The sequence below is a fragment of the Haliaeetus albicilla genome, chromosome 22 (assembly GCF_947461875.1).
Source record: "Haliaeetus albicilla chromosome 22, bHalAlb1.1, whole genome shotgun sequence".
NCBI classification, from domain to species: Eukaryota; Metazoa; Chordata; class Aves; order Accipitriformes; family Accipitridae; genus Haliaeetus; species Haliaeetus albicilla.
The window spans coordinates 5527175-5554945 of record NC_091504.1 but is presented as its reverse complement, the minus strand read 5'-3'; the positions used below and the strand labels follow the sequence as shown (position 1 = coordinate 5554945).

At 42.0% G+C, this 27771-nt stretch overlaps 2 protein-coding genes across 5 annotated transcripts; both read left to right on the top strand.

Moving 5' to 3' along the window:
• The first annotated feature begins 225 nt into the window (after nt 1–225).
• Nucleotides 226–15610, top strand: LOC138690411 (poly(A) polymerase gamma-like). 4 transcript variants are annotated; one of them, XM_069809355.1, is made up of 15 exons: nt 226–897; nt 2782–2984; nt 3757–4440; nt 4570–4648; nt 4742–4799; nt 9704–9862; nt 9939–10005; nt 10678–10759; nt 10842–10951; nt 12184–12237; nt 13307–13418; nt 14107–14196; nt 14828–14966; nt 15123–15195; nt 15281–15598. In XM_069809355.1, the coding sequence occupies exons 3-15, from the start codon at nt 4414–4416 to the stop codon at nt 15455–15457; spliced, it is 1227 nt and encodes a 408-aa protein (XP_069665456.1). In that variant the 5' UTR covers nt 226–897; nt 2782–2984; nt 3757–4413; the 3' UTR covers nt 15458–15598. The 4 variants fall into 4 exon arrangements, with proteins under 4 accessions (XP_069665456.1, XP_069665458.1, XP_069665457.1 ...); XM_069809357.1 differs by lacking the exon at nt 226–897 and adding an exon at nt 2039–2288; XM_069809356.1 differs by lacking the exon at nt 226–897 and adding an exon at nt 2039–2415.
• A 224-nt stretch (nt 15611–15834) lies between these two features.
• On the top strand, nt 15835–22976 carry LOC138690608 (poly(A) polymerase gamma-like). The gene is made up of 7 exons (XM_069810663.1): nt 15835–15858; nt 15967–16265; nt 18656–18775; nt 19115–19224; nt 21555–21676; nt 21769–21938; nt 22859–22976. The coding sequence occupies exons 1-7, from the start codon at nt 15835–15837 to the stop codon at nt 22974–22976; spliced, it is 963 nt and encodes a 320-aa protein (XP_069666764.1).
• The last annotated feature ends 4795 nt before the right edge of the window (nt 22977–27771 follow it).

The following is a 27771-nucleotide window of genomic DNA, read 5'->3' as shown; positions in this document are numbered from 1 at the left end:
TATTCAGGGATGCAAGGTGTGCCTATCCCCATCAGCTCTGTGAAGGATTTAAGAGAGCTTGTGCGCCTGAAGGCTGAATGATGCTTCTGTGTCAGAAGCTGAATTTCCGCCAGCAAAAGCAGCTTCCCCGACTCTTTAAGCTGTGTGTCCTTTTAATGCTGCAAAATGTAAATAAGGATCCTTGCGTACATCTTTCTCAATTAAATGTGCAGTGGATGCCTTCTCGTTCAGCTCGTCTGGAGCTTAAAAAGCAGCTTAAAAATACCGGACAGGGTAATTTTTGGTGGATGTGGCCTGAGCCTGCTTGGAAGAAAACTGGATTGGTTACACAAGTCTTTATGTGAGGCCCAAAGAGAGCCTAAGGTTTTGAGTGCCCTCGAATGCTCTTTTCAAGTAGGTTAAGAGGCACATATACACCCTGTAGTGGTGTAAGGACTCCCCAGAACATCTTCAGGACAGTAAGCCACTGTTTTCATGCAACCTCAGCTAGCGTTGTGCTGCTCTTTGCAGGATCGGGTGAGCGGTGTTGTCTTTGGCTGTGTGGGCTTAAATGTGTTTCTAATGTGCATGTCAAATAATTGCCTGTTAAACAGACTGCCAGTGCGGCTGAAGCCAGTGCTTCCGAAGAAGGTGAAATAGAAGCTTTGAAGATAGGGTCCTGCTGTGAATACGATCCAGTCAAGTAAGTGTTGATTGTGTCCAATCTGATCTTTGCAGATTGTGGAAAAATTGCAGAGATGTTTGTTTTAACAAGAGAGACACATGCCTACCTCTTTGTTTTTTTCCCCCAGACCATTTAGTTACCCGAAGAAACCCTCGGGTCCGCCTCTGCCATCATCTGCTTGCTTTCGTTGCAGAAAACGTGGCCACTACATAAAGAACCGCCCGACAAATGGGGTACGATTGTGGGGGACTTGTGGTGTTACTTAGTTTTTAATTGTTTTACCTTGGCAGTTACGTAACAAATACATGGATACTCATATTAAGACTTGTTTCTGTTGGGGTGAAATGCAGAGGTTGTATGGCAATGTTGCAGAGGCCTTCAAAATTCCAGGGGAAGCTGGAATTATAAGTGTGAAATTTTCTTTTTCCTAGGTTGTAGACATTCAATATATCCATAGGTCTTCCTGGGTGAACTTTCATGCATGTTTTTATATCTTTCAGTATTAGTGGAAATGTTTCTGTTTTCCACTCTTTTTAATGGCAGTTCACAGTTTTTATTATTTTGTACAAACCCAAGACATTTCTCTCTGCCCCATCTATTGAATATTTGCGTGTTTTAATTGCACTAAGTCCCTGGTTGAGTATTGATGCCATTTAAGCGTAGTCACTGAGGGTATATGCGTGAGGTCCGAGTTCAAACTTCACGTGTATGGACAGTGAATGTAGGTATCTGCAGTGAGTGATTCAGAGCACCGAATTAGTGTCTCTGAACTGCGCTGTGGAGGAGGAGCAGCGGGTTTGTGTCTCTTCTCTGAGTGGATGGTGAGCTAAGGGACATGTCACCCTTAAGGAACCTGAAGTTAAGCCAAAGAATGTCGCTTGAGTTGAAAACCCTGCTCAAGCCTTTGGAACATCCTGGCTATATTTGTTTAGGAGAATAAGTATTTCAGTTGAGCATCCCTTACGCTAGGTAAAAGGAGAGGGTTAAAGGCTTTTGCTGCTTAAAATAATCACTGGAAAGTCATTTTAAGTGTGGGTCTTGAGGTACGTCTGCATTTCTTTTCTGAAGAGGACACCAATTTTGAGTCTGTTGCCAGAATGAAAAAGAGCACAGGAATTCCAAGGAGTTCTGTGCTAGAGGTACCCGATACAAAGGGTGCTATGCTGACAAACACTGGAAACTATGCAGTACCAACTATGAAAGCGTAAGTGTGGAATTAAGTGGACTGACCAAAAAGCGAACGAGAGAAACCACGCATAAATATCTGAGTGGCAATGCCACCGAGTTGGCCAGCATCTGTCGTTACAGGGGAGGAAGCACTGTCATTGTATCTTAACCTTAAAATCTGTGATGCTTTCTAGTGTTAGAAGAGGGTGGTCCTACTGTTCGTGTCCCTGGAATTTGGTTCAAGTTGTGGTATGCCAAGAATCTGTGTTTCTGCAAAACATTTCAGTAGCGTTTACAGTGGATTTGTTCTCTTTGAAAGCTCATTTTGCTTCTGTTTTATGTTTCAAAGGCTTCTTGCCAAGTTTAACAGATGGCTGTTGGACTGAGATTTCCTCCCCCTCTGACTTTTCTGAAATCCCATGTGTGAAACAGACTGAAGTTTTCCTGTTGCTATACAGTGAGAAAATACTGCCGTGTGCTGACAGGAGTGGCTGTTTTAAAATGACCATGGTAGCACTTCTGGTTTTCCGTCATGGATCTCCTTCTGTAGAAGCTGTAACATAGACTTCTTGCTTTTATAAAATGTAATTGCTCGGAGACTAACGTTAATGCTGAGCCTGCAATTTACATGCATCCTCTGGCAAAGGAGAGGTGGGATTCATTTCACCTGCTTTCTAGCTGTGCAAAGATTATTTTTCTAGTCCGAGCTTCTTTCTGAGTTGATCCAATGAATGGGAGAGTTCTGCAGAAGGAAGATTGTTCCTCCCTCCCTCTTCTAGTGTTGTGGCTATAGAAAAGTAGTTTAAACTAAGCGCCTACCTTTTAGGAGGCTAATGTGGAGCGAGAAGAATTCCATCTCTTCTCTTGCTTTGAGAAAATGCAAAGCTTGGAAAAGTTTTCCTCTACCCATCTTTAACTCGTTTCTTTTTCCTTCCCCACCCCTCCTCCAGGGAAGCTTATGCTAGAGGAAGGATGGAGAAGCCTCCCTTTTTACCAGAGGAGCCGTCCTCTTCTTCCTCCTCCTCCTCCTCCTCCTCCTCTTCCTCCACCTCAGACGCTCCTGTTCCAGAGGAGTTGTCATGTCTCATCTGTAAGGACATAATGACTGATGCAGCTGTTATTCCCTGCTGTGGCAACAGTTATTGTGACAAATGTAAGTGTTACTCCCATGTTTGTTAATTGTAGACTCGCATCTGATTTTCTGAAAGCAGAAAGAGGAGGGAACAAAATTACTTTGTTACCAGTTCTATTTTATGCTGAAGTATACCCTGAACAGGAAAGGGCTCTTCTGGTATCAAGGGCGAAAAAAGCCAGGAAGCCTTTTCCCCTTTTTAGGTACCTAGTTAAGTCTTCTTTACAAGCGGAAGGATGCGTATGAGGAGAGTGGCTAATTGTGCAGGGGATTACAGTATTAGATACTGAATGCTTTTAGTTTGTCCACAGCCCTTTGTCTCATACAAAATTATATAGCCAACTCTGGTGAGTTACAGTGCTCTGCAACAAACGGATAGTTAGGCATTTAATCCACATTCTTCTCCACGGGAGGGTTGGTTAAAACCTTCAGAACTCGAACCTCCTAATGGTTTTTTGAACCTACTAATGTTTTTTTTTGAAATGCGTTTTGTTCATTAACCTTGAGGTTGGGGACTTCTCGCTGTACTAGATAGTGGGGAAAAAGACTAGTTGCAACATCAAGACACAGCCTACGCTACATCTTCAGATGTTCCAATGGTGAAATACAAAACTGTATAGTTATTTGCTGCATACTAGAAATTTTTTACACTGTTGAACATTTATAGCTTCACGCTCTCAGTTCAAGACCATATTCACCCATTAATCATATACATGTCTTTATGATTGGTGAGAACCCCCAAAACTTCCTTAGTTTGGCTAAATGCTATTTTGATTATTCTAATTCTACACAGGTATTAGAACAGCATTACTGGAATCTGAGGACCATATATGCCCAACGTGTCAGGAGACAGATATTTCGCCCAATGCTTTAATTCCCAACAAGTGCCTACGCCAGGTAACGAGTTTTACATAAAGTGCTTGTAAGAAAAGGCTATTTGTAAAAAGCGGAAAGGGAAGAAAATATTAATTTACATCTCCTTAAGCAAGGCGTAATTGAATAAGGCTAAATTGACTTTTCAAATACACTATTTGTTGCTGTCACAGAAGCTTACGACTCTTTAGAGACGATCTGGCAAATTCAGGTCCCGCTCTTACTGAACACGATTGCCTCGCTTTCACATTTGGCGTTAACGCTGAAGTACTTTAAATTCAGGTCCTCTGAGCTACCAGTCATTAGAATCAGTGTTCAATGTGACGTGTTCATACATCTGTATGTTGGTTTCTTTTAGGATTGATGGCATTTACAGGAATACACGAGTAATTTTCCTCTGTGAAGGCTTTTGTTTGTATATCTGCTGAAGTTTCATCGTACCTTCTTGTAAATGCTTTTCTGCCTCTAGGCTGTGAGCAACTTCAGAAGTGGAACTGGCTACACAAAAAGGCTCCATCAGCAGATTCGGCAGCAGCAACAGCAGCAGCAGCAGCCGCCACCGCCTCCACCACCACTCATGACTGTTACACCTCCCGCTGTTCTGGTGAGTGCCGCTGAACCATCTACATCTTCCTCTCTGTCAATCAGCAGTTTGTTGGAAGAGAAGGAAAGCTGCAGTGATTCTTATATTGTAGTAGAGCTTCTTTTCCAACTGTCTGCGTTTATTCACAAGGGCTGTCGGGTTCCTGTGCGAAGACAAGCAGCGTTAGCAAGTTGTCTGGGCCCCCAAGGACAGTCAATACCCACCACTGGTAAGGAACTGTAACTTTAGAATTCCTTTCAAAAAATTATCTTCAGATCAACTGAATGGGATTTTTTGCTTTTTCCTCTCTCCACTCCAAAAGGTCATCCGGGGAGAGGCAGTACAATTGGCTCAGCGGGTGGCAGACCAGGCTGGGAACTGTAAGTATTCTACAGAAATTCAACGTATTACTACTTGTAAGCTGTTAAACGAGGCCGTAGCACTTAACTTCTGCAACAGCTGATTCATAATGCAGTAAGTATGCACAGATAGTTGTGGAGAATACAAGCGCTCGTTAATTTTTCAATGGCCTAATTTGAACTGGCTTTAAGAAGGGGGATCTGTGCTTGCAGTGAAATTATTTAAAATAAACCTCCAGGACCTGATTGAGAAGAGGACTCTGACAAAGGAAGTCTTTTTGAGGAAACCAGAATTACCTATCAAAATTAAATACAATTAAAGGATCAGGTGGAAAGCCACCCTTTTGGTTACTGGCTGAACAGGGCTGTAGAAATTGATTTCCCAGTAGGAGTCAGCCTCCAACATTCTTTTTTTCTAACAACTTAGTTGATGCTGATTGAGCAAATTCTTGGAAAAGTCAACGCTGTTCTGTTATGACCATTTGGAATGTCTTCGGTGTAGTCAGCCCAAATAGCCAAGCTGCTTTCTCTCAGTTGGCGAGAGAGGAGTCTGTTTTATCTGTGATTGCAGGGTCAGGTCAGTCCTTCCTTTTGGTATATATGTGTTATAGATAGATAGAATGTAAGGGTGTCCTGTGTTTATAAAATCTTAAATCAAAACAAACCCCAGGATCCATCCCACAGATTGTCTAAAATCTCCAATTGAGTAAGCAGGAGAATAACAAGTCGGGGACAAGAGCAGGCCAAATACATCATGGTGAGGCAACAACGTAGGAAGCGTGCGTGGAAGAAGATAAAAGAAGCTTGGGAGAAGATGAGTTACTATCCGTGCAGTACTTTGCAGATCAGAAGCGTGAAGTGTTGGCACGTGCGAGATGGGAGTCTCTTTTAAGCCTGGGCAGCCTCCATCCACAGTCGCAAAGCTGAGTCTGAGGAGAGCAGACTGAGGGAAGTGTTGGGGGTGAGGATGTGGAAGGCTAGTAGGAGGGTCAAGAAATGAGTGTAGTCTCAAATGAACAGAGAGCAGGGAGAAAAAGGCTTCAGTTGAGAACAAGAAGTGCTTGCCACCACGCTCCCGCTTCATTGGCTTTCCTCTTTAAAATGAGGGGAGAGAGAGTAACAAACCGTGACGCATGTGTGGGGGTTTCTTTAGAAGCTCAAATCGAGGCCGCCCGAACAGTGAACGTACCCAAAGGACTCGGGCCCCAACACTACCAGCATCAACACCAGTCTTTGTGCCTGTGCCTCCACCTTCCGTGTATCCTCCAGCACCCCATGCGCTTCCTCTTCCACCGGGGCTACCACCAAGCCCGTTTCCTCCTCAGTTGCCACCTGGTCAGCCTCCGTCTGCTGGGTACACTGTCCCCCCTCCAGGATATCCCCCATCTCCTGCAAACCTGTCATCAGGTTGGGTACCAACAGCAGTACCAACGGCTCATTCAAATACCAACCCAACGAGACAAGCACCTCCTTTATAGAGTCATATGTAGGGTTTAGGGTTATTCCATGCGGGGCCCGGACGATAGAACACCAATATGATGATTAAAGTCGCCAGTTTATTGAGCCTAGCTGATCATTCTTATACAATTCTCTAAGTTGTTTAGAAGCTTTGATTGGCTGCTGCATGCAAGCATTTGGTGTCCACGCGCACAAACATAAAATGTGATTGGTTGTATCGATACTGTCCACGCGTATAAACATAAGATACAGTTAGTTATACTCGCTCTGTACACGCGCATAAACACAGGACATAATTGGCTAGATTAACTAGAGCATGCGAAACTTGTCTCAGTCCAGTTGGCCAAGATAAGCCCCTGGATTGAGGTTGTTGGTGCCAAGTTCCCTTTATCGTGGAATGTGCACCTGTGTTCTTCTAATTGGGATGTTTCTTCTTCTATCTTCTTGTTTATTCTGTTCAAGGCCTTCTAAAGGTGTCTGGAACGCTCTTGCGACCATGAGCTACTTTCAGGCCCAGTAACTAAGTTCCATATAATTGAACCCTACAGTCATAGAATCATTTAGGTTAGAAAAATTTGTCAGAGCCCCTGGTTTTAACGTAGTTATGCGTAAGGTTCTCTGTGCGTGTCTCGGCACTGCGTTGTCACCATAAGCTCGTAACGGCCTGCGGCTGGGTGCTGCTCTCGGGCTACCAACCCAGCTTCAAGGCAGAAAAAAAGGTGGCTTTCTCTGAATGCTGTCGTCGGGAACAAGGTGCTTTAGCTTGCCAGCAGGTGTCTGCAGGCTATTTTTAGCATGAGTTTGTGTGGTAGGAATGGGAGGTGTAGGTGGTTTTACTTCAGTGAAGGTCATGGGGTTTGGGGGTTTTCTTGGTTGGTTGGGTTTGGTTGGTTTGTTGCTTGGGGTTTTTTGGTTTGGTTTGGTTTGTGCTATCAATTTTGGGGGTTCAGGAGCTAATTTGCAGTCATTCCTCCTCCCAAGTGGTGAGGGTGGAAAAGGCTGGAGTGATACATTTCTACCTGGCTGGAGGCAAGCCAACCTCATGAGTGGGAGAGACGCATTCACGGTGAAGGCTCCTACACCGCCCTGATGGCTGAAGGCAACTCCCTGAACTGTAATAGTGTAAACTTATCCGTTGTCTCTCGGAGTATGCAGGAGAAATGGCTCGCAGCTTTGTGAAGCTATAAAGGAGCGACGAACCTTGGAACAAATCAGTTGAACTTCTTGTACAAAATTGGGATCTCTCGCAACAGAAGTATGTTGGAGGTGTTCCCTATGGTGGACAAATCATAGCAAGAGTTGGCAAAATATTAAACTGCCACAGACTTCTCATTTAAACAGAAGGCTGGTGGAGGAATAGGTAGTATGCCACGTATGCTACTTTGTCCCATAAGATCTCTTCTTTGTATATGCCTGGCAGCCTGGTACAGTTGAGAGAGAGAGAAGGAAGGTTTTATGTCTTTAATTATTTATTTAATTAATTCTAAAAGGGGAACGAATTCTATTGGGCATAAGTCACTCTCTCAGTAAAACTTTCCAAGTGCCATTTTCCTCAACTTTTAAGGTGTGAGATCAAATTTTCAGTAATACATGCAAGCAGCTGTAAAATATCTACTATTGACTAAAAGAATTGGCTCTTCATAATATCAGATATATCTCATTGATATTGTCCTTTATGTCAGTCTCTAATTATAGCCTCTGTAGGAAGAATGGAGCAATGAAAGGCAGCTAGGTGGTGGCCTTCTGTACGCTGGAAAGATCTTGGATGCTAGCAAAGTCTAGAAGCCATTCTTGTGTTGTGCAAACTTTCTGAAGTGCAAGTTGTACGCTGCAAGTAATACGTAAAGCATGTAGGAAGTTGCTGCTGTAGGCGTTTTAATTTAGATGTAATGCACAGCAATTAAACATAGGCTTTCCTTCTGTATTTGTTATGAAAATGGTATCATAAGAAGGAAAATACGCATTAGGAATATTTTTGCTTATGAAGTGGAAGTTGACAATGCCTATAAACAAGGCAAGGCAAATTAGGTCAGGGCCTAGTTACACTTGAAAGTAAACAGCCGTTCTGACTGGGGAGACTAGTTAATAGGACTACAGTCCTAATACCACCCCCCACCCCCTCCAGCTTTTTGGAAAAGGCCTAGAAAAAAGTTTGAAAAATGAGCTCATAGAGAAGGGGGGTGGGGGAGCCCACTAGGTGACTAAAAGCTATGTCTCTAGTTGGACAAAGCTACTCTGCGAGAGAGAAATCCATCTTCCCTCAGTGGCAGAGTAAAGGCAACAATTAGAAATAAGGAGTTGTAATAAGCTATCTTTTTAAAATCAAGTGTTGAGGCTGTCCTTTGAGCATTTCCTCATCCCATTCCAGCCAAAGTGGGTCAGATACCTTAAATAGTTCTAAGCGTCTCTTGACTAACCCAGCTAAGATTTGGAGCTGTCCATTTGTGAAGTAGGAAAATAGCCGGTTTGAATAATGCCATCATTAATCCCTGTAGCCTTAGGGTCTGGATATGGACTCTTTGACAAGCACGATGAGTTGTAGACCTTTTTAATGTGTGTCCCCTTTTGCTACTAGTGTTTCTGTAGAGACCCTTGATCCATTAAGTACAGTTCTTACCTCCTGTGCCACTCCTTTCTCTCTCCTGGTTTCAGCTGGTAATGCTCTGCCTAACTGGGCAGTGAGCTAGCTAAAGCAGATTTGAGCACCTTCTACAAACAGAGCTTAACTTGTGCTGCTCTGCGTACATCTCTTGGATTTAGATTAAACCAGATGTATGTAGAGCTAAGCCTCTGAGCTATAAAAATGGAACGCTGTGTTAAGAGCACAAGGCTCTGCTAGCAACATTAGCTGCAGATTGGTTGATGTTTTCCTTCATCCTCTTCCATAGACAAAACCAAGGTAATGCTGAATTTACTGCAACAACTCTGTTTAACAGACCACTTTGTCCTTGCTCTGCAATCAACTATAATGTCCTTTCAGAATCAGTAGAAGCACAGCAAATACACTGAACTAAAAGAAGCCAGTGTTAAATTGTCTTGTTTAATGTGATCAGGAAGCTGATGGGAATAACCTTAACTCAAAAGTGCTGTGAAACTGAAATGTGTCCAAAACTTGTGCTGTACGTAGTGTCACCCTTAGTGGATTTCAAACCTTTTCATTTCCTGGCGATCAGTTCTAACTGTCTAGCGCAATGCAAATACGCTGTCTTCAGATGGTAGCAACTTGGATCTTTTCTTATATCCACAAGTGCTTTTTAAAGACGTAGTTTCTAAGTTAGGTCAAATTATCTAAAAACCATAAGCAGGATCTTTTTTCCCTCATTTATGTTAATGCTGGGCAAAAGGGCAGAAGCTGATTTGGAAACCTGTAAGCGGAAGGGTGTTTTGCAGTAAGGTGGTGGTGGTTGTTTTGCTGGTTTTTGTTTTTTTGTTTTGTGGAGTCTTTGGTATTTTATTTTCTCCCCCAGTACTCCTAGGCTGCAGAACCAGCCTCCAAGGCACTATGGAATTACTTCTGCAATTAGCTTGGCTCCTCCTACAGATATAGATTCCATTCATACTCAGAAGCTGCTTGAAGCGATGAAAGCATTGGGGGTATTTGAAGAGGAGGAAGAACTGAATCACAGGTATAACAAGACTGTAAAATTTGTTAATGTCCTGGGGGTTTTTTTAAGGCAAACTTAACATGAGTTTTCTTTACAGGCTGGTCGTTCTTGGTAGACTGAATCACTTGGTCAAAGAATGGATTTCAGAACTTGGTGAGAGCAAGGTAAGGTTTTTTGATAGGTCCTTATCAAAACAGCTGAAGCCTTTTTGTTTCTTCCAAAGGCGATACTAACTAGGATTTATGCTAAAGTTCAACATTTAACTTCCTTCTTAAGTATCAAGGAGATCTGTAGTAAGAGCCATTGAAATAATGTATAAAAGATACTTCAGATGAAGACCTTCAAGTCCTTGGGGCACTGAACAAATTTGTGAAGTGGCTCTATCAGTTGACTTGTAGCGGTTAACAAAGCTGAAACAAGACATTGTGGGGGGAGATAGATGGTAACTGGGCAGTAAACTTGCCCCAGACAGCCTACAGCACTCAATCTAGTTTGAAATTATTACTCTAGACTTGCCTTTGGTATGGCTCTTAGATGGTGTTAATTTACGTGGGTCTGCTGCAGGGAAGACTGATAATAGGTCTTAATTTGTTTAAATTGATGAAGCGACTGCTACATTACTCACCTTTTTTGTTGCTGTTGTTTGTGAGTTGCAAGCACTCCCTTCAGAAAAACAGTATCAGTCTATTAGACTAACAACTCGGTATGGGAGGGAGAAGACATTGTTTATGGAGGCTGTTGTAGTCTTCCTAAGTAACTTATATGCTAGTTAAACTTGCACGTAGGTCAACGTGTATCTTCTGTTCTCCAGAAAACTCTTTCTCTTCTACCCACAGAATCTTCCCCCTTCAGTAGTAGCAAATGGTGGTGGCAAAATATTTACGTTTGGTTCTTACAGGCTTGGAGTACACACTAAAGGTAAACTTTTGTTGTCTGGTCATAGTTGTAATGTTTGAAAGTGTCTTCCAACAGTAACAGAAGAAATGGCATCTCTTTGCAGGTGCTGACATAGATGTGGCTTGTGTTGCTCCTAGACATGTAGAAAGATCGGATTTCTTTCAGTCGTTCTTTGAAAAACTAAAACGTCAGGAGGAAATAAAAAAGCTAAGAGTAAGCAAGCTCTCTCCTTGATAGATTGTGCAACTCCGACAATAAGAATATTCCTGTTAAAGACTCCTATTGGTAGTGATTGTCTTACAGACCAAAATTAAAGAGGGACTTGTTTCTGAGCCCCTTGTAAAATACTGTCTACGCAGCAGGAAAGTGTTGAAGTCAAGCTTTTGGTTCCCTTCCCCAATGACTGTACGTCCAATGAGAATCTCTGTGGTTCACTTCTCCCCTACCCATGGTTTGGGAATGAGTGGGCTATAGTATCCAAAAGCAAGGTTGTCCCTAGGAGCCTTGCTTTCATCTTAGCTGTAGCAAGGGGCTTGGCAAGAAGGTAACTGCATGCAGGTAGAGGAAGGGGCAGCCTGAGAGCTAAGGAAGTTGAATGTGATGTGGAAAGGTTTCTGTCAGTACCTTTGCCATGGTGTTCCTCTGGGTGTACTTTAGGACCTCTAATTCATTCTTCTCTGGTCCTGTTCTTCTCTGGCTACTCAGCCTGAGACTTTGTAGAAGAGACGCACAGTCAGCTTTGCATAAAGTCAATAGGAGCTGTGCTGTGACTATACAAAACTGCCTTGTAAAATGACCCTCTGGTGCACATGTTGTGTACCTTGCGTATAGAACCGAACTCCTGAGAAGTGTTTCTCTCTGCCTGGTCTTCCTTGTGCAGACATTTTGAAAGACTTCATATGCATAGCTAATGAGCCTTTGTTTAGGTGACCGAAGACAGACTCAGTGGGCTGTGGCACCTTTCTGACAAGTGGTCTACAAAATTGAAAACTGTCCCATAAGGTAGCTGATAGCATCTCAGGCATGGTAGAAAATAAAAATACAGGAGGCTAGCGCGTGCTGTCAAACGCGGACAGAATTTCCTCGCTTTCTCTGGATGTTAACCAGTAGTAAGATAGCTACAAAAATCTCTTGCTTTTCTTCCTCACCACCAAGGTAAGTACCTTACAACCTCTGATGCTGATGGCTCATTGTGCACTGTTTGTTCATTACAATACATGATCAGCCTCCAAATCTCTTGGCTAAATAACTTGTTAAAGCTAGTATTATACCATCTTAGTGCTTGCTATACTGCTTGCAGCTTAGGAACAATTCTTTTGGTTTGGAAGCAACTCAGTCTTTATACTGAGTAGTTAGCAGTGTAAATTCTGCATTTGGTCGTAGTTCAGGAGAAACATTAAAGTAGCAAACCATGTTTTCTTACACAGTTATCCTCTCCTTTCCAGGCAGTTGAAGATGCATATGTACCAGTTGTCAAGTTTGAGTTTGATGGCATTGAGGTAAGCATTTGTTTATTTTTTTTAAGTGGGTAAATTTTTTCTTGCTTTGGAATAGGATAACTTTTCCAGGGAGCTGTGACTGTGCTATATTGGACCGCAACGTATCCGAGGAGAAGACATTGCAGTAGAACGGGAGCTTATAGGAAAATAAGCCCCTAGGGAGCCTAGCAGGCATGGGAGCATCAGGGACATCTTTTTCTAGGCCTGTGCTGTAGACCAGGGTAGCCTGCTTGAATAGCATTTATCCCTAGGATCGTGCAGAGTGGGAGCAGAGGCGGTGTCCTTGCTAAGTCTTCTTAGCTCTGCCAAGCTAGGTACCTACAGAGGGATGTGTACAGTGTAGTTCACTGTACGAATCATGTGAGCAGACTAAATGTTTTGCTGCAAATCCAAAATGAAGTGGTCATGGGACAAACAATCTGGAAAAGGGAAAGTGAAAGTACTCATTTGACTCCCGCCTAGGTTTGTCAGCTGCAGGAATCCAGCTATCTTGAATACATCCTATACAATGAATCAAGACCTGCCTGCTGTAGTACCTAAGCAAGTTACTGCTTGGTATCACTATCACGAAGAGATTTATTCAGTGACCTTTTTGTGGCCTTTATCTGGTACAGACTTTCACAGGATAATCTTCTTGCCTCAGACTGTACTAAAATCCAGATACTTCAGGATCAAAAGGGCTTACTGCATAAAGGAAATGCTCTCTCCTTTGCTGAAGGATAGTTGAGGTGACTGAACTTAAGTCTTAATTCTGTGAATAATTTTAAGTTCCCTTTTGATTGAAACTCTAAGTCTAGAGTAATCTTTTCCAACTTAAAATGCCCTCTTCCTTTCCCTGGCTTAAAAAGAAAGGGGTGATGCAGTGAAGGCTTTGTAAATAAAATTGGGAACTTCTAGAAATTACATTGAGTCTTCTGGCAAATAAATCTCTTGGGAGATGTATCTATAGTCACATAATTCTAAATACAAATGTTAACCACTCTTTTTAGACTTGAGGAACTGTCCCCCACCAGTGTGCTGTTTGCAGACTGCGGGGCATTCTAACGGTTGGCACTTTTTTCCTCTTAAGATTGATCTCGTGTTTGCAAGACTGTCTGTGCCAACTGTTGCTGATAATCTTGATCTCAGAGACAACTCGTGTCTCAGAAGCCTGGATATAAGATGTATACGGAGCTTAAATGGTAAGCATATTTGCACATCTTTAACAAGAAAATGTTACTAAAGTTGGTATGGAATGCACGTTACACACCCCAAGTTTCTGTACAGGATGCAGAAACTGATCCCCTGTATACTTGAGATCTGAGGAGGTGGCGAGTGGGCTTAGATTTAGCTGTTTCAAGTTGTGTGTTTAGATAGACCTGTGTTTCATGTTTCTTTGATTGGGGTGTGTGTGGTGTTCCAGTTTGCCACAGAAGCTGCTTCAGATGAATAGGTAGAGCACTTGATAGAGAAGAATGTGTGGTAGTTCATTAAAAAAAAAAAAAGGATATTTAAAATACCTGAAGCCGAAGTTGCTCACTGTTTAACACGGACTGGTTTAATTGTTCCTGGCTGTTGAAAGAAACCTAGCTTTCGGAATCCTGTAGAAGGGCCTTATTGAAAATTGTTGGCTGTGGTCTAAAGTATGAAAAAGCTGTTGGGGGCACCAGTTGCCTGAGGTGATACTGAATGTGTGACCTCTAATTTGTTATGTTATGTGTCTGTAAGGTTATGTGTAACCTCTGATTTTTAAGGTAATACAAAGCAAGTAATGCAAACTTGTTTTCATAGACTTGCAGGACAAACTGTAAGCTATTGATCCAGTATAGCACAGAACTGACTTGTACCTGCTACCAGGAAGTGCTGTACTTCAACTGTTTTTTCTTACAGGCTGCAGAGTTACTGATGAAATACTGCACCTAGTGCCAAATAAAGAGAACTTCCGGCTCACGCTCCGTGCAGTTAAACTGTGGGCAAAACGTGAGTGATGTGATTGTTTGTGATCTTTAAACTTTTCAGAGGCACCTCGTGCTGAAAAAACAATAGCGTTAGAAGTCCTTCATCTTTGGATAGCTGTTTAGATAACAGGTTTTAGTTCAAAACCTGTGTTTTGGTTTAGATTCAAGGACTGTCCGTGGGGTAGATTCTGTGTTTTTTTTAATGGGGGTAGAGTGGGGAGATGAGGGGAGTGCCTACAAGACAAGGTGCTGCATTGCTTACCAGGAACCTGACTAGAAAGGATAAAAATGCCCAGTGAGATATAAAAGCTTGATAGATAAGGAATAAGAAAATACCGTTTGCGCATGTGACTAGAGCAAGTGCTAGAAGAATGGCAGAACCTTCTTCTTAAGGGAAGTTGGAGTGAAGCAGTAGCTGTAGCAATGCAGGCAAATTTCAGAGTAGCAGCATTTTGGGAAGTGGTGTGGTACCGATTCTTTTTCTCATCGCTGTAAGGACCAACAGTTTTGGCCTCGTTGCACTGCAAAAATAACTGACTTGGAGGCTGAAGGGTGCTAGGTATTCTATAGATTGTGAAGGTGGTGCTGTAAATTTGAAGGACTATACTTGGGCATGGGAAGACTACAGGCTAAGGACAATGTCTGCATTGTAGGACGTGGCATTTACTCCAACGTGCTGGGATTTCTTGGTGGGGTTTCCTGTGCTGTGCTAGTAGCGAGAACGTGTCAACTCTACCCAAACGCTTTGGCTTCTACTCTGGTGAACAAGTTCTTCTTGGTTTTTTCAGAATGGTAAGAGCTATTTATGACTATTTTGATTTGCGTAAAGCAGTAACACTTTCTGAGGTGGTTCTTTATGTAAGATTTAGACCAACACCATTCAGTCCTACCCTGAATTACATGGCAGAGTTTTAAATGGACGGTCAGTTCCTGGCTTTTCTTGTTTAGGGAGTGGCCAAGACCTGTATTGCTGAAACAACAGGAAGAGAGCAATCTTAATTTACCAGTATGGGACCCCAGGGTATGTAGACATGGAATTTGGAAGCCTTTAACCTTTCTTCTAAGCTAAGCTGCTGGTGCCGAGCACAATTGTTTTAACATCACAGGTGAACCCATCAGACCGATACCACGTAATGCCTATCATCACCCCAGCCTATCCGCAGCAGAACTCTACATACAACGTATCCACATCAACGCGAGCGGTAATGGTGGAGGAGTTCAGACATGGTAAAGTTCTTTCCATGCTTATTAACTGCTTAAAAGGTGTAATTCTTGCAATATGAAACCACATTACCTGACTTGGTTATATTCCGTGTGGTGTTGTGCCCTTTTAGGCAGAAGAGTTCTCTGGGAAGTATACCTGTTGCAGGCAACAAGGGACCAGTTTTACAATGAACTGTTGTAGTAGGCCTGTATTGTGTCAAGGGAATTCCTGCGTTTTGATCTGTCAATTACTGTTCAAAACCTTTCTCTTATGAAGTTTCTATCACGCTCTGCTAGTCTTAAAAACAAAATGGTAGTAAGGTTTTCAACCTTAATTGTAGGTCTTGCAGTCACGAATGAGATTCTCCAAGGAAAATCAGACTGGTCAAAGCTCTTTGAACCACTGGGCTTCTTTCAGAAATACAAGTATGTATGAAATCTGTTACCTGAACTTGAAATGATTGCCGTACTGGTTAGCATAGTGAGTTTTAGCTTGCAGTCGAAATACGAGATGGCATTGATATGTTTGTTTTTCAGAAGCTGGAGGTAGTCATAGGAATTTTGGTAAGGATAAGTAGAGGGAAGATAGAAAAACTGTTTGTGTTTTGCCACTGACACTGTTTTTATTAAAAAAAAATCAGCTCTGATACTCAGAAGGCAGCAGAACGCAATTCTGAAGGATGTAATCAGTTTTTCTTCAGTTAATACTGTGCTGCCTGCAGGATATAATGTGTCTTGTCTGGAAGTCATTTTCTATACATTTAAGGCAGTTTTGGTTTCATTTGAAGGAATATCAAGTCCTGAGCTAGGATGTTACTTTTTCTTTTCTTCTAGACATTATATTGTGCTGACTGCTAGTGCCTCTACTAAAGAGCATCACTTGGAGTGGTAAGTCTTGCTTTGAGTGTGGGTTCAATACATCATTGACGCTCAGTTCAGTGTTGCGCTTCATTTGGTTAATACAGTTCACAAAAATAAAGTATTTGACTGTGCAGCTAGGCATGGAATACAGTACGGAGTTAAGTAGACAGTTCCTCAGCAAAACTAAAAGCTTTCTTGTGAAGGGAAGTTAGCATAAGTTATCTTGCTGTTTAAGAAGTTAACCTAAAGACCTAAGTCATGATGAGAAGGAACAAAGAGGGTTAGTGTGCGTATGCTCTGTGTCATCTGGAGAAGCAGATGCCAGGAGTCTAAGGAGACTACTTACCCAAGGCTACTTCAGTTAGGAAGATGTTCCTTGTTGCAGAGACTGAAGTAAATGGGGATTACTTGATGTCATCAGATGCGTAGTGGACACTGGAGAGCTTGATCTTTTACTGACTTACAGAGCAGTGGTCTCCAAACTTTTGTGCACTCCTGTGAGCAAAACAACAACAAAAATAGTCATTTTTGAACACATAGTTGCGGTCTATATCTACTTCTTTGCAAGTTACGTACACATTACTGAAGCTCTAATCTTTTCTTCCTGGACCCAGTGGATTGTCTTGTGCACCCCCTGGGGTACGTCCCCCCCGACACTTTGAAGACAACTGTTGTAGAGCCTTAGAAGACTTGGTTTCATAGCTTTTTTACTGGATGTAATATTTAATTTAGGACTAGATTGCACTCAATGCTAAGTTGCTCTGGTTAGGTAGTCCGCCTGTTCCAGAGCCTACTTTTCTCCAGTGAAGTGAAACAAGGCTGTTTAATCGGGGTGAAACCTGACCGTCTGCACAGAGTACCTGAATGCTGATAAATAGTGTTTACTGAGTTTTAATCTAGTAGTGTGCTCAGGCATCTTGTGTTTAGTGCTGGAAATGATCATCTCAGCATGCTTGGTAGTGGATAGGTAAATTGCAGGAGTGCTGATCTACTTTGTGAAAGGTAATGTGAGAACCACTTCAACTGTGGTTAGAGAACATGACTGCTTCTGACATGGTATTTGTCACTGTCTCAAGGGAGACATGCCAATAATAACTTGTTGAACCTGTGTGAATGGGCTGACTAACTGTGAGTCTTGAAATAAGGGGAAACGGTGAGGAATTAAGGTACTGTAATGTGTGTGGTGTTCTTATTCTGAAGAAACGAGTGCTTTGCCTGCCTTGCTCAAGTAAGCAAGGAAAATAGCTGTGTGTACCAGACCCCTGTTCTGAGGACACTTTGGTTATACTTCAGGGTTTGGCTTGCAGTTTAAGGCAAATGATTTAATTCTTGTGCTACCTCTGAAAGACATCTTCTTTCCTGTTGAAAAATAGCTCTAGTAGGTAATACCTCTTACCTGAACTTGTTAATTTGTTCACTTAAAAATCGTGTCAGCTACAGCTTGATGTCAGTCACAGTTAGGTATGCAACAAGGAGTTATGGGCAGAGGGCTTAGAGCCAAATAGTTTTTAATGTGACATGTTTGAAGTGAAGAAGGCTTATTGTATCTCACAATAAAGATGAGGAAAGTTCTGGCTGCAGTAAAAGCTGACGTTTTTGCAGTGACAGAAATGGCAGCAAACGGGGCTTAGTTTTGCATCTGGGAAAATGAAAAGCAGAAGACAAACCTGCTTCCGTTTGCTCTAAGAACAAGTTTAGTTCACCAGCTCTTGAATGGATTTGGGAATAGATGGCACATCTCTGTTGTTCATCAACATAAGATACTTGTGAAGAACGTACAGAGTTCTGACTGCTTTCAAGGGTAGCAGTGTTTTAGGTAGAAGGGTAAAATGCCAGTACTTCAATAGCCTTTGTGGTCATGATACATTTCTTGGGTAAGTCTCTGATGAGACTGTGTTGACTGGATCGTTTGTTTATTAAAGGAACTGTATTCTTCAGTTTGGCTGGAAGAGGGTAAACTCTTTTCACAGGTCAATCTGCAGGAAGAATAGCTTCTTTACTCAGGTGTAATGGAAGAGTTGTGCTCGAGCCTTTTCTAAACGGTTGTTCTCCTTGGTCTTTGGGGTAAAAAAGAAGTTTTGCTGCACTTCAAAATGCAGCCAGAGGTGCTGGGAATCTGCTTCTTGTTGATATTTTCATCACAGGTTGTATGTTGAAGTGTTGTGTCTGACCTGTTAAGAGCACAAGTTAAACTTACTTACTGCCTCTGTCTTTGGAAACTTTGAAGCTCCAATGTCCCTGGAAACATCTCCAGCTCCAGTGTGTGTGATATAAATATCTAGTATCTGCTCAGCTGAATGAAACTTACTACTTACTGACTGGTTAGCATTTTTGTACTAGCATTGTATTATAAGAAAGCATATAACTACTGTGCTGGATACAGTCAAAAATGAGTAAATGTCTCTTGTTCTTATCAGGATTGGCCTTGTGGAATCTAAAATTCGTGTGCTGGTTGGAAACTTGGAGAGGAATGAATTTATATCTATTGCACATGTAAAGCCACAGTCTTTCCCTGGCAGCCGAGAACTTTGTAAACAGTGAGTTTCATTACTTTTCTGAACTGAAGTGTGGCTGATGTATTGTACCTTGTTTATATTCCTTCACCTCAGCTTACCTGTGAGAGATGCTCAGTTACGTACCTACTGTTTGGTAGGTACGAGGTGTGACGGGCAAGGTTCTGAGCATGTAGGATCTTTTTAAAGAAGGGAGAACTTGAGAGAGGAGTTCTCGGAGAACTTGAGTATGGGCTGACTCCAGTCTTTAGCTGCTGCGTACAACTAAACTGTTTTGCTTAATCCCTTCTTGAGAGTAGATACTAGCACCCAAATAACTGGCATCTGTGCATAAATGATAGATTTGTGACTCTGTCTTTTTAGGAGTGGATATGTGTCAATGTGGTTTCTTGGAATCGTGTTTAGGAAAGTGGAAAATGCAGAAAGTGTTAACGTTGATTTAACGTGCGTTATACAGTCATTCAAGGATACAGGTAAGCCTCTATTTTGCTCTAGTCTCGTAGGGTTTCATATTTTTTTATTCTAGTGCAAGTTGCTTCGCAAAGTGAATTGTGCTTCCTTCTGGTATTAGCTATTAGCTATTTCTGTAGCGCGTGACACGTAGAAGATTAGCCTTAGAAACATACTATTTTGACGCTTTGGCAATGTAAGTCCACCTTGAAACAAAAGTGTGTACTACGGTCCTATATACCATATCCCATATGTGAAATAACAGTTCTGCAGGTCATGGTAAACGATCAGAAAGGAACTGCGATTCCTGAAGTGGACAGTCAGATGTGAAGCCAGGAGAGAGATGTCCATTTACTGGGTGTAGCTACACTTGTCAAAAGCAGTTGTCAGTTGCTGAACTTTGGAAGTGGGAATTAACTGTATCAGGCTCTAAAATAAGTTGTGAATGCCTGTTGACAGTATTGTTTCCAAAAGAACAGTTTGTGTATGATACCATCCCAGAACTTTGAAAGGCAGTGAGTGGTCGCATCGTAACGACATGCAGTCTTGCACGTCGAGCTCCATGTTCATCTTACTTTATTCCTTTTGATAGATGCAGAAATGAAGTAATATCGCAAGCGTTGTTAGATAATGCTAGAATAAAGGGGGTTGGGGCTGAGCAGTCGTCTGAAAGTATAGGTCTTTTCCACAGTCTGTTTACTTCTTCCCAAGCTGACTGCTCTTGTGCCTTTCAGAAGTGCACGTGTGCTGTGAGGCTCATGCCTTGCTATCATAATGACAAACTAAGGAAATCGGGTTACTCTTCTGAAGTGACAAGTGTGTTTGGACAAAAAGTTCTAAACAGTGCACTCCTTTAAACTCTTCATCAGTGCAAACAAACATTTCTCCATGGTACCAGCGTGAGCTGTGTGTTGTGTTGCTCAGACAACATGAGTAAATGCAGTAAAAGCGGACCTTCTTTTTAGCTCACGCTTTGGGATATGAGAAAAGCACAGAAAATAGGCATCAAAACGCTTGTCTGAGTTTCAGGCCAGGTGGGGTGACTTCCTCAGACTTGCACTGTTACCCGAACTGATGCTTGTCTTGTACGTTACATCCAGTGGCACTGTGTTTGAATGTTGTGGCAAATGTAAATCACGTCAACAAGGTTTGTGTACTGCTGAGAGGCTAGAACTAATGTTAAATCCTGTATTTCTGTGCACAGACTTGATTAGCAGAGCTGTGCGCTCTCAGTTTAGTGAAGCACAGCCTATCGTGTGTTTCAGATATAGGGTTTGAACGCAGAGAGATTGGCCAGAAAAGGTATTTCTTGAGAGGTGTGATATCCTTTGGCAAATGTGGGAGTGACCAGTAGTTACGTGCAAGAAAGCTTTTATCATGTGCCTTGACTTTGAGAGAATATTTTTAGAGGGCAAAGTTGATGGGCTCAAGAGTATAAGGCTCACAGTTTGGAAGGCTTTTGTTAAATGAACTTGATCTCACTTTTCCATAAAAACATTATTGAATTTACTTTGAAGCAACTGTTCCTGCTGGTGTGAATGTTCATATTTGTGCTTTTATTTCACTTCTAGATCTCCTGCAGAAAGACTTGTTGTAAGCCTTTTTGTTTGGGTTGCATGTCCTTCCTTTGATTCCCACTCTGTATGCTAGTAAGCTGACTTTCCAGCTATGCTCACGACAGGCTTGTTAAACTTGTCTAAATGTGCCTTAATTCTGTAAAAACTGCTGTGCTAGTATAGCGTTTTTTAGTTGCATGAAAGGTTGTTTGCAGGCACTTAAGAAGAACTGGTTTAAATTGTAGTGGTTCTGATAAGTCAGATGTCCTTCAAATCCAGTCTGTCTTGGACAGGTAGAGTTTTAACACCTAAATTACTGAAAAGTTGTATGATGTTACAGAACTGTTAGGAAAAAAACGCACAATCGCCACTGTAAATATCAAATAAACAAAACTAGTCTGAATCTTGAGTAAGGTGTCTGTTCTCTCATCAGCTGAGCACAATTGGGTTGATTCAGAAAGTCATCGAGATCTATCTTCAACCAGACAACTAAGGGTTAAGGAGTATGATCTCCTTCAGGTTAAAATCAGCTCAGAGGTGAGCTGCATGACTAGCAAACCACAGCTGTAACTGAGCACATAAATGCATGTTTGAACTTAAAATAGCTGTTACGTATCTGGTCTGTACTGGATGTGAAATGGGCACCTGGGGTCACTTTCATCTTGAGACAACTTCTTGTTCTTTGTTTGGGCTGGGCAGACTTCAAGGCTTGCTGTTTCTAACAAAACCATGTGTAACTTTGACAAATACCCAACGCAAACATTCCCACTAAGCTACAACACTAAATTTCCTGTTAGTTTACAGCCAGGCTAACTACCTCAGTGTGCTAAAGGAAGGTATGAAGATCGAGGCAGCTCATGTGAAGAGAAAGCACCTCCACCATTTTTTGCCTGCAGAAACCTTACAGAAAAGAAAGAAGGTATAATAAAAATTGGGCTCTTCTGGCAATATTTTTTTTTTTTGCTTTAATAATTACTTGAAGACTTCATTATTTTGATGTTGTTGTTTCAGCAAAGCATGCCAGGTACTAGTCAAAATGCTGGTGGGCTTCAGCGCAAAAGGACTTCTTCAGATGGAAGCTGTTTGGACAGTTCCAGAGACACGGGCTCCAGAACACCAGATAATTCCTCTTTGTTACATAAGATTTCTAAAGTGGACACCTCTACAGCCGGGAGAGAAAGGTTAGCACCATAACCTTAAAGCTGTGAAGAAGCTGCTTTTTAACTGACTCGCGATGTGAATGAGGTCTAGGATTTCCTGTTTGAATCTGTGTTGTTCATAAGCATGTGGAGGGCTCTAATGGCGTCAGGAACAAAGCTGTCATCTCCTTTGGGCACGTGGGGGGAGGCAGGTTAAAGAAATCCTTGAAAAAATGAATTTAATGTACAGGAAGACATGTCAGAAGAAAGGAGAAGTGGATACCGGAGGAATTATTTGGTCTTGAATGTAGATCCCCTTGGGCTAGTGTGTAACTTGAAGCCGGAGTGTTTTTTATGTAGGTAATTTTGTTCCTTCTAACAAAAAGTATGGTTAATGCCAAGCAGTATGATGTTCTGCTGAAGTGCTGATCTTGATCACAGCAACACTAGAGCTGCTGCTGCCTTGGTGCAGCAGTATGAGAACTCGGGCAGTAAAAGTGTGTGTCACTTCCTGGGAGGTCTGCTTGTTCATGAGCTACTTCAGCCCAGGAGGAATATGTAATCTTGAGAGTAATAGCCCAAGAGTACCAAATGTGTAATGCCTGCTGTGTTCAGACCATTTGGTACTGTAGGAGTAGCATTAAAAATAAAATAAAATGGGATGCCTGTATAGGTAGAGCAGATACATTCATGAAAAGCAGTACAGAGTGCTGGATATACTAAGCTGGAAGACAGTACAAGTACATAGAGACTGACTAAAAAAAAGGCTGAAGTTTAAATTTGCGGTCTGAAGTTCAGCAAAATGAAGATCTCGTGCTAGATTGCCTGTGAGTTTGTTGTTTGGTAGAGCTGTGACAATGAGCTAAGAAGATAGACATGTGTCTTGCATGGGCTTTCTGGAAAGGAAATGTATAGTATTTTACAAACGAGCATTTTATAACTCTAGCATCTGACTCTTACAGAAATGCTGTGTACCAGAAATCTAACGGTGCTAACAAGAGAGAGAAGCTACCTCGTGTAGCTGTGCCATCAGTGTCTAAGGGACCCTCCATTCCTGTTCCTGATTCAAGTATGTATTGACGTAGTGGGTGGAATGCAGTCTTTAATTTCATGGCTGAACTCTAGAAGCGCGGTGTCTCTTACAGAAGTGGAGGCTACAGTTGCAATACGAACATTGGGACCTCCAGTTGGTAGCACCATTCCAGGACGTAGCACAGCTTCTCAACCAGGAGCACGTTTTGTCCAAGGACAGCACGAATTAAGTGGGACTCGAATTACAGATCCTAAGAACACTGCACCTAAACGACCTTATTCAGTGACCACTGAAGGACCTCATTCACCTCCATCAGAAGAACGCCCCAAAACACTAGCAGACGGAGAAAAGGTAAGGAAGGGGGGCTAGGCCAGGGAGGGTTTGAAGTAGAATTAATTCTTGATGTGCAATGAATGACATAACTGAGAAGAAATGCATATATGCATCCCCAGTGGATTCAGGAATCTAAATTTAAGCATAATGCTAGTTTTACTAGGATGTAGGTGTGAGAAATTGTCTTGAACGTACTGTATAGCTATTAAACAATTCTTTTTTTCCCAAGATCTGGCACTAGTGACTGTTTTTGGTCTGGTGGCAGGCTCTCCAAATGCTACTGTACTTGTATATTACTGCACTGACCGATTGCTCAATGAACTGGAAGCAGTTCTTAATTCAGAAAAAAACCCCAAATCTCAAAAGGAAGAGGATATGAATCTTATAAATGTGGATGTATGAGCTAATCTTGTTCTGGCAGATGATTTTTGAATGCCTCTTGATAGTTTCGCTGCTTTAGAAATCAGCAGCCTACTCAACAGGTTGTCCACTGCTGAAATGACCGTGTGGAGTTGCTTGTTAAATCTTGTTTTTGTGGAGGCTTTTGATGAATGCTTGATTTGTTTTCTTGCTATACATAACTCTCCTTAAACAGCTGTTTGTGTGGCTTGACGTCTGATTTGAGGCACAGAACAACTAGAAAAAACTCAATTTTGACACTTGTAAAGAATCAGCTTGCAGAACTGTTACCTACTGTTGAATACTTCAGGTACAGAGTTCAAGGTTTGGGTAGTACGACTTCTTGCGAGGCTTGAGATTCCTGTGTGGTAAGGGTAGTGTTGTCTAAATGTTGTTTTAAGAATGGCCACTAATATGTTTAATGTGTTGACTGGAAGCTGTACTCAAATATGAAGGTAACTTCAGTATAGCAATTAATTTTGAGTCTGTGTGTTCTGTTCTTCTAGTTAACTGGCCAGGATTCAGCATTCAAAGGCGGTGGCAATCCAGAAGATGTCAGCAGCAGATCTACAGACAATGTAATTGGGAAGGGGTTTTACTCAGTGGGCTAACTGAAAAGCTGAATGGACTCTTCTAGTGCCTAGACTACCTCACATCAATACTCTACGCGTTTATTGATGTAAACAAAAATATGCTTTTTAGTTTAACTTTTTTCAGTCTTCATTTCCCAAATATATTCTTGTAAGAGTTATCCCTATTAGTCTTTTTAAAAGTCTTGACTGTCACTAGCTGAAACAGCTTTGGAAAAGGCCACAAAAACCAAGCTGCCCTGTGACTTGGATTCAGAATGTATGTAAACAGGTTAAGTAGTTACTGCAACCACGTTGTGGTTTCAAGTGTGTATGAACGTGCTTGTATTCATTTGTGCTTTCCTAGTGCATGTGCATATATTGTTCTTGTCTTAAACTATTTTCCCGTTTGGCACATACACTCCTGGTCATCTATCACAATGGTGCTCAGCTTCCTCAGCTAGCAGCTGTCCCCTGCCTAACACGGCCACGCGCTACACAAGTATTGCCTCCCATGGAGGCCCATAAATAATTGACGTATTGAAGACAATGCAGCAGAGGATGCTACCAAGGTATGGAGATGATAGACGTGTCCCATGCCGTTGTATCTGATTTTTGTCTTGAGACTGCTCCAGCATGAGACTTGAGGGCTTTTTTGTTGTCGCTGGGTAGGAAAGCTAAACTCAGAACACACAGCTGAAGATGTACTTAAACATTGCAATAGCCAAGGCTGTTGTGACACTGCTACCCACCTGCAAGGTAGAGTCTTGAAAGGAATTGGCATGCAGAGAGTGTTTTCAGATAAACCCTGAAAGCTGTTCTACGTGGTTACATGAAAACTTGTAGTAGTCTGAAGTTCCAGTTCTGTAAACCGGTAACACTGCTTACCCAGTTAAGTGCATGAGGGTTTTTTGAGGGGTGGGGAGAAGTTCTGATCCTATGAAAGAAATGTTGTGCTATCTCTTTATTGTAATTTCTTTATAACTTGGTGGTTTTGTAAATGAAGTTGTATGTTTTTCCAGAGTATTTTCGTATGTACTGTAAAATACTGTCTTCCAAAAATAATTTTTTTTTTTTTTTTTTTTTTTTTTTTTTTTTTAATGCACGTGGGATCTGCTTAAAAACCCCAAACAAGTAAACCAAATGTAAGGCGGGCAGGGCAGTGCCACAAAAAATATGTTCTACAAAATGATGATGTCATGGTAGAGTAAATTTGAGGAGACTAGGAACACTGCTTTCCTGCTTCTAGTATTTCCAGGTTTTGAATTCACACCCTCTGAATAGTGCAGCTTGCAAACTGCGTTGACAGCTGAAGTCCCAGTTTGCTGTGCGGACAACAGATACCCCTGACTTCTTTTAAAATTAGTTGCTTGGCTTAAACCGCAATTCTGAGCTCTGATCATCTTAAGCATCCACCTCAAACCCTAGTGACAAGACCAAAGGGGCATGTAGCTATCTTGCACGGCCTTCATTCTCCAGCATTCCCCCTACTGCTGGTATTCCAAACTTGTGGAGAAAGCATGACCATGACCATATACTTACCTTTTTTTTCCCTATTACCTCTGGTTTCCAGCTTGCTTCAAGTGCAATTCATCTCCTAGAAAATGTGCCTTAGTGGGTTTGAGAGGCCTTATTCCTCCTTCTCCCCTCGAAAAAACCCAAAACTTAAGAGTGCAAGGCTTAGGTTTACTCACAGGTTAAAATTAAGAAAGAGAACCCATGTTACTTAAGTGGCTTTTCGCAGAGCTACACCTTGAGTTTATAAAATGGTTACCTTGGTTTTGTGACCTGTGTTAAAACCATGGTCTTTCAATACTGTCAGGTCTGTGTACTAGTTACAGTAGGTATACAACTTCAGCACTTGTGTAAATAAAACTCCATCGTGAATTTGAGGGAATTAAAGCTGAAGTAGGTGATAAGATAAACAGCAAAGCAACTATGAAAAGTGTTTTGTAATGGTCTACAAGCCTGTAATATTACCATGCTTTTAAACAAATTCTTCCACTTGAATATTCCAAGACTGTTAAAGGCTGTTGTGCCCTTAACCTCTAGTCAGCACATGCATTTCTGCAGCTGGTCTCAAACTAACCTGGCTAATTGATATCAAAGTATATGCCTTTACATGGATTTTTTTTTTTAACTCTTGCTTTGCAGAAGTATCTTCTAATTGTGCTTTGTTGTTGTTGTTGTTTTTATCCCCCCTCACTCTTAGGGTGTTAAGAAGAAGTTTAGGAAGAAGTCAGGTTACTAGTTTCCTGGACTTGATCCAGCATAGGTCAGATTACACGCTTTAATCTACCCTGACTCAACGCTTGGCCCCGTGCAGAGTGATGTTGCTGTTCTGGAGTTTCCCTGGCTATTGCAGAGGTTGGATGCTGCCCCAGCACTGTGCAGATTAGATTACAGCTGTTTTAAATAAAGTTCAAACTGCACCAATTCAACTGAAATGTTTTCCTTTGTTTATGGAGCAAGTCTTCTGTCAAAGTGATTGAAAGGCAAGTTCCTCATGCATAAAGACTCCTCTCCCTACAATCCACAGAAGGAAACAACCCAAGCTAGAGACAATATTGCCAAGCGTGGTTCCTGTCCTTTAGGGTGAATCCTTCCAGCAGGCTTTCATATGCTCTGGGAAACATATGCGGTTATAACTTTGCAGCTGCTGTTGACTCTAGCAGTCCTGTCTGAATCTGGTCCAGCGTAGGTCACCAAGAGTCAGTGCTAGAAGAAGCACCTCTTAGCTGTTACCAATTGCATCATCACATCACTTCCTGGCATAGTGTCTTATCACTGATCATCTGGGGACAGAGGTTTTTAGTCATTTGCCAGATGGAGCTGGTAGTAGGGCAAGTTCTTTCTGGAATACCTGAAGGAGAGAAAAGCTGTATGTGGCCTTCTTTCTCATTTTTGTTTTTACTGAAAAGTAAAGCAATCGGTGCTAGCTTTGCAAGATCCTCAGGGTTATCGACAAACCCCAAGTAAGTAAATGCCTAAACTAAAACAAAACCCAGTAACAAACGCATTGTTTTCTCTTGCTCCTACCACAATACATCCCCCTAAGACCCTAAACCCAATACTGAATGTATTTAATTGTGATCGTGCTGAAGACAAGATGACCAGAGCCAGAAAATATCTTGGACTTGAAGGTGAGGGAGGCTCCTTGATACCAGACTTCCTGCAGACTTTGCTGTTTTCTGTCTGCTTTCTTAGCTGGTTGCTCTGTGTGTGGGGCTTGGAGGTCCAGCTGGAGGGGGTGAGGGATGCATGATCAATCTCCTTAAAGAGGAGCAGCTCTGCATTGAAATTGTGTACGGTTAGTAACTTTGAGCAGGACGTTCCATTGCAGGAGTTAACATCTCCTGTGGTTTTACTTGTTAGGTCTAAGCAAAGAAGTGGTTCGTGTGAAGTCGCCTCCACTTCTGCTGTTGCAATGGATGTCCCTGTAGAAACTAGAGAGAGCAAGTAATAAGAGGGGTTGGAGGGACCAGCCGCAGCCCCCTGCTTCCTGGCCAGCTCTGCTGTTGCTCTGCCTTTCGTCGAGTGC

Coding starts and splice junctions, on each gene's coding strand:
- LOC138690608 (XM_069810663.1), top strand. CDS start 15,835: ATGATTGCCGTACTGGTTAGCATA. Junction 16,266..18,655: donor AAAGAGCATCACTTGGAGTG/GTAAGTCTTGCT, acceptor TGTTCTTATCAG/GATTGGCCTTGTGGAATCTA. Junction 21,939..22,858: donor TCTACAGCCGGGAGAGAAAG/GTTAGCACCATA, acceptor TGACTCTTACAG/AAATGCTGTGTACCAGAAAT.
- LOC138690411 (XM_069809358.1), top strand. CDS start 4,414: ATGACTGTTACACCTCCCGCTGTTCTG. Junction 4,800..9,703: donor GGCAGACCAGGCTGGGAACT/GTAAGTATTCTA, acceptor TTTCTCCCCCAG/TACTCCTAGGCTGCAGAACC. Junction 14,967..15,122: donor TTCTTGGTTTTTTCAGAATG/GTAAGAGCTATT, acceptor TTTCTTGTTTAG/GGAGTGGCCAAGACCTGTAT.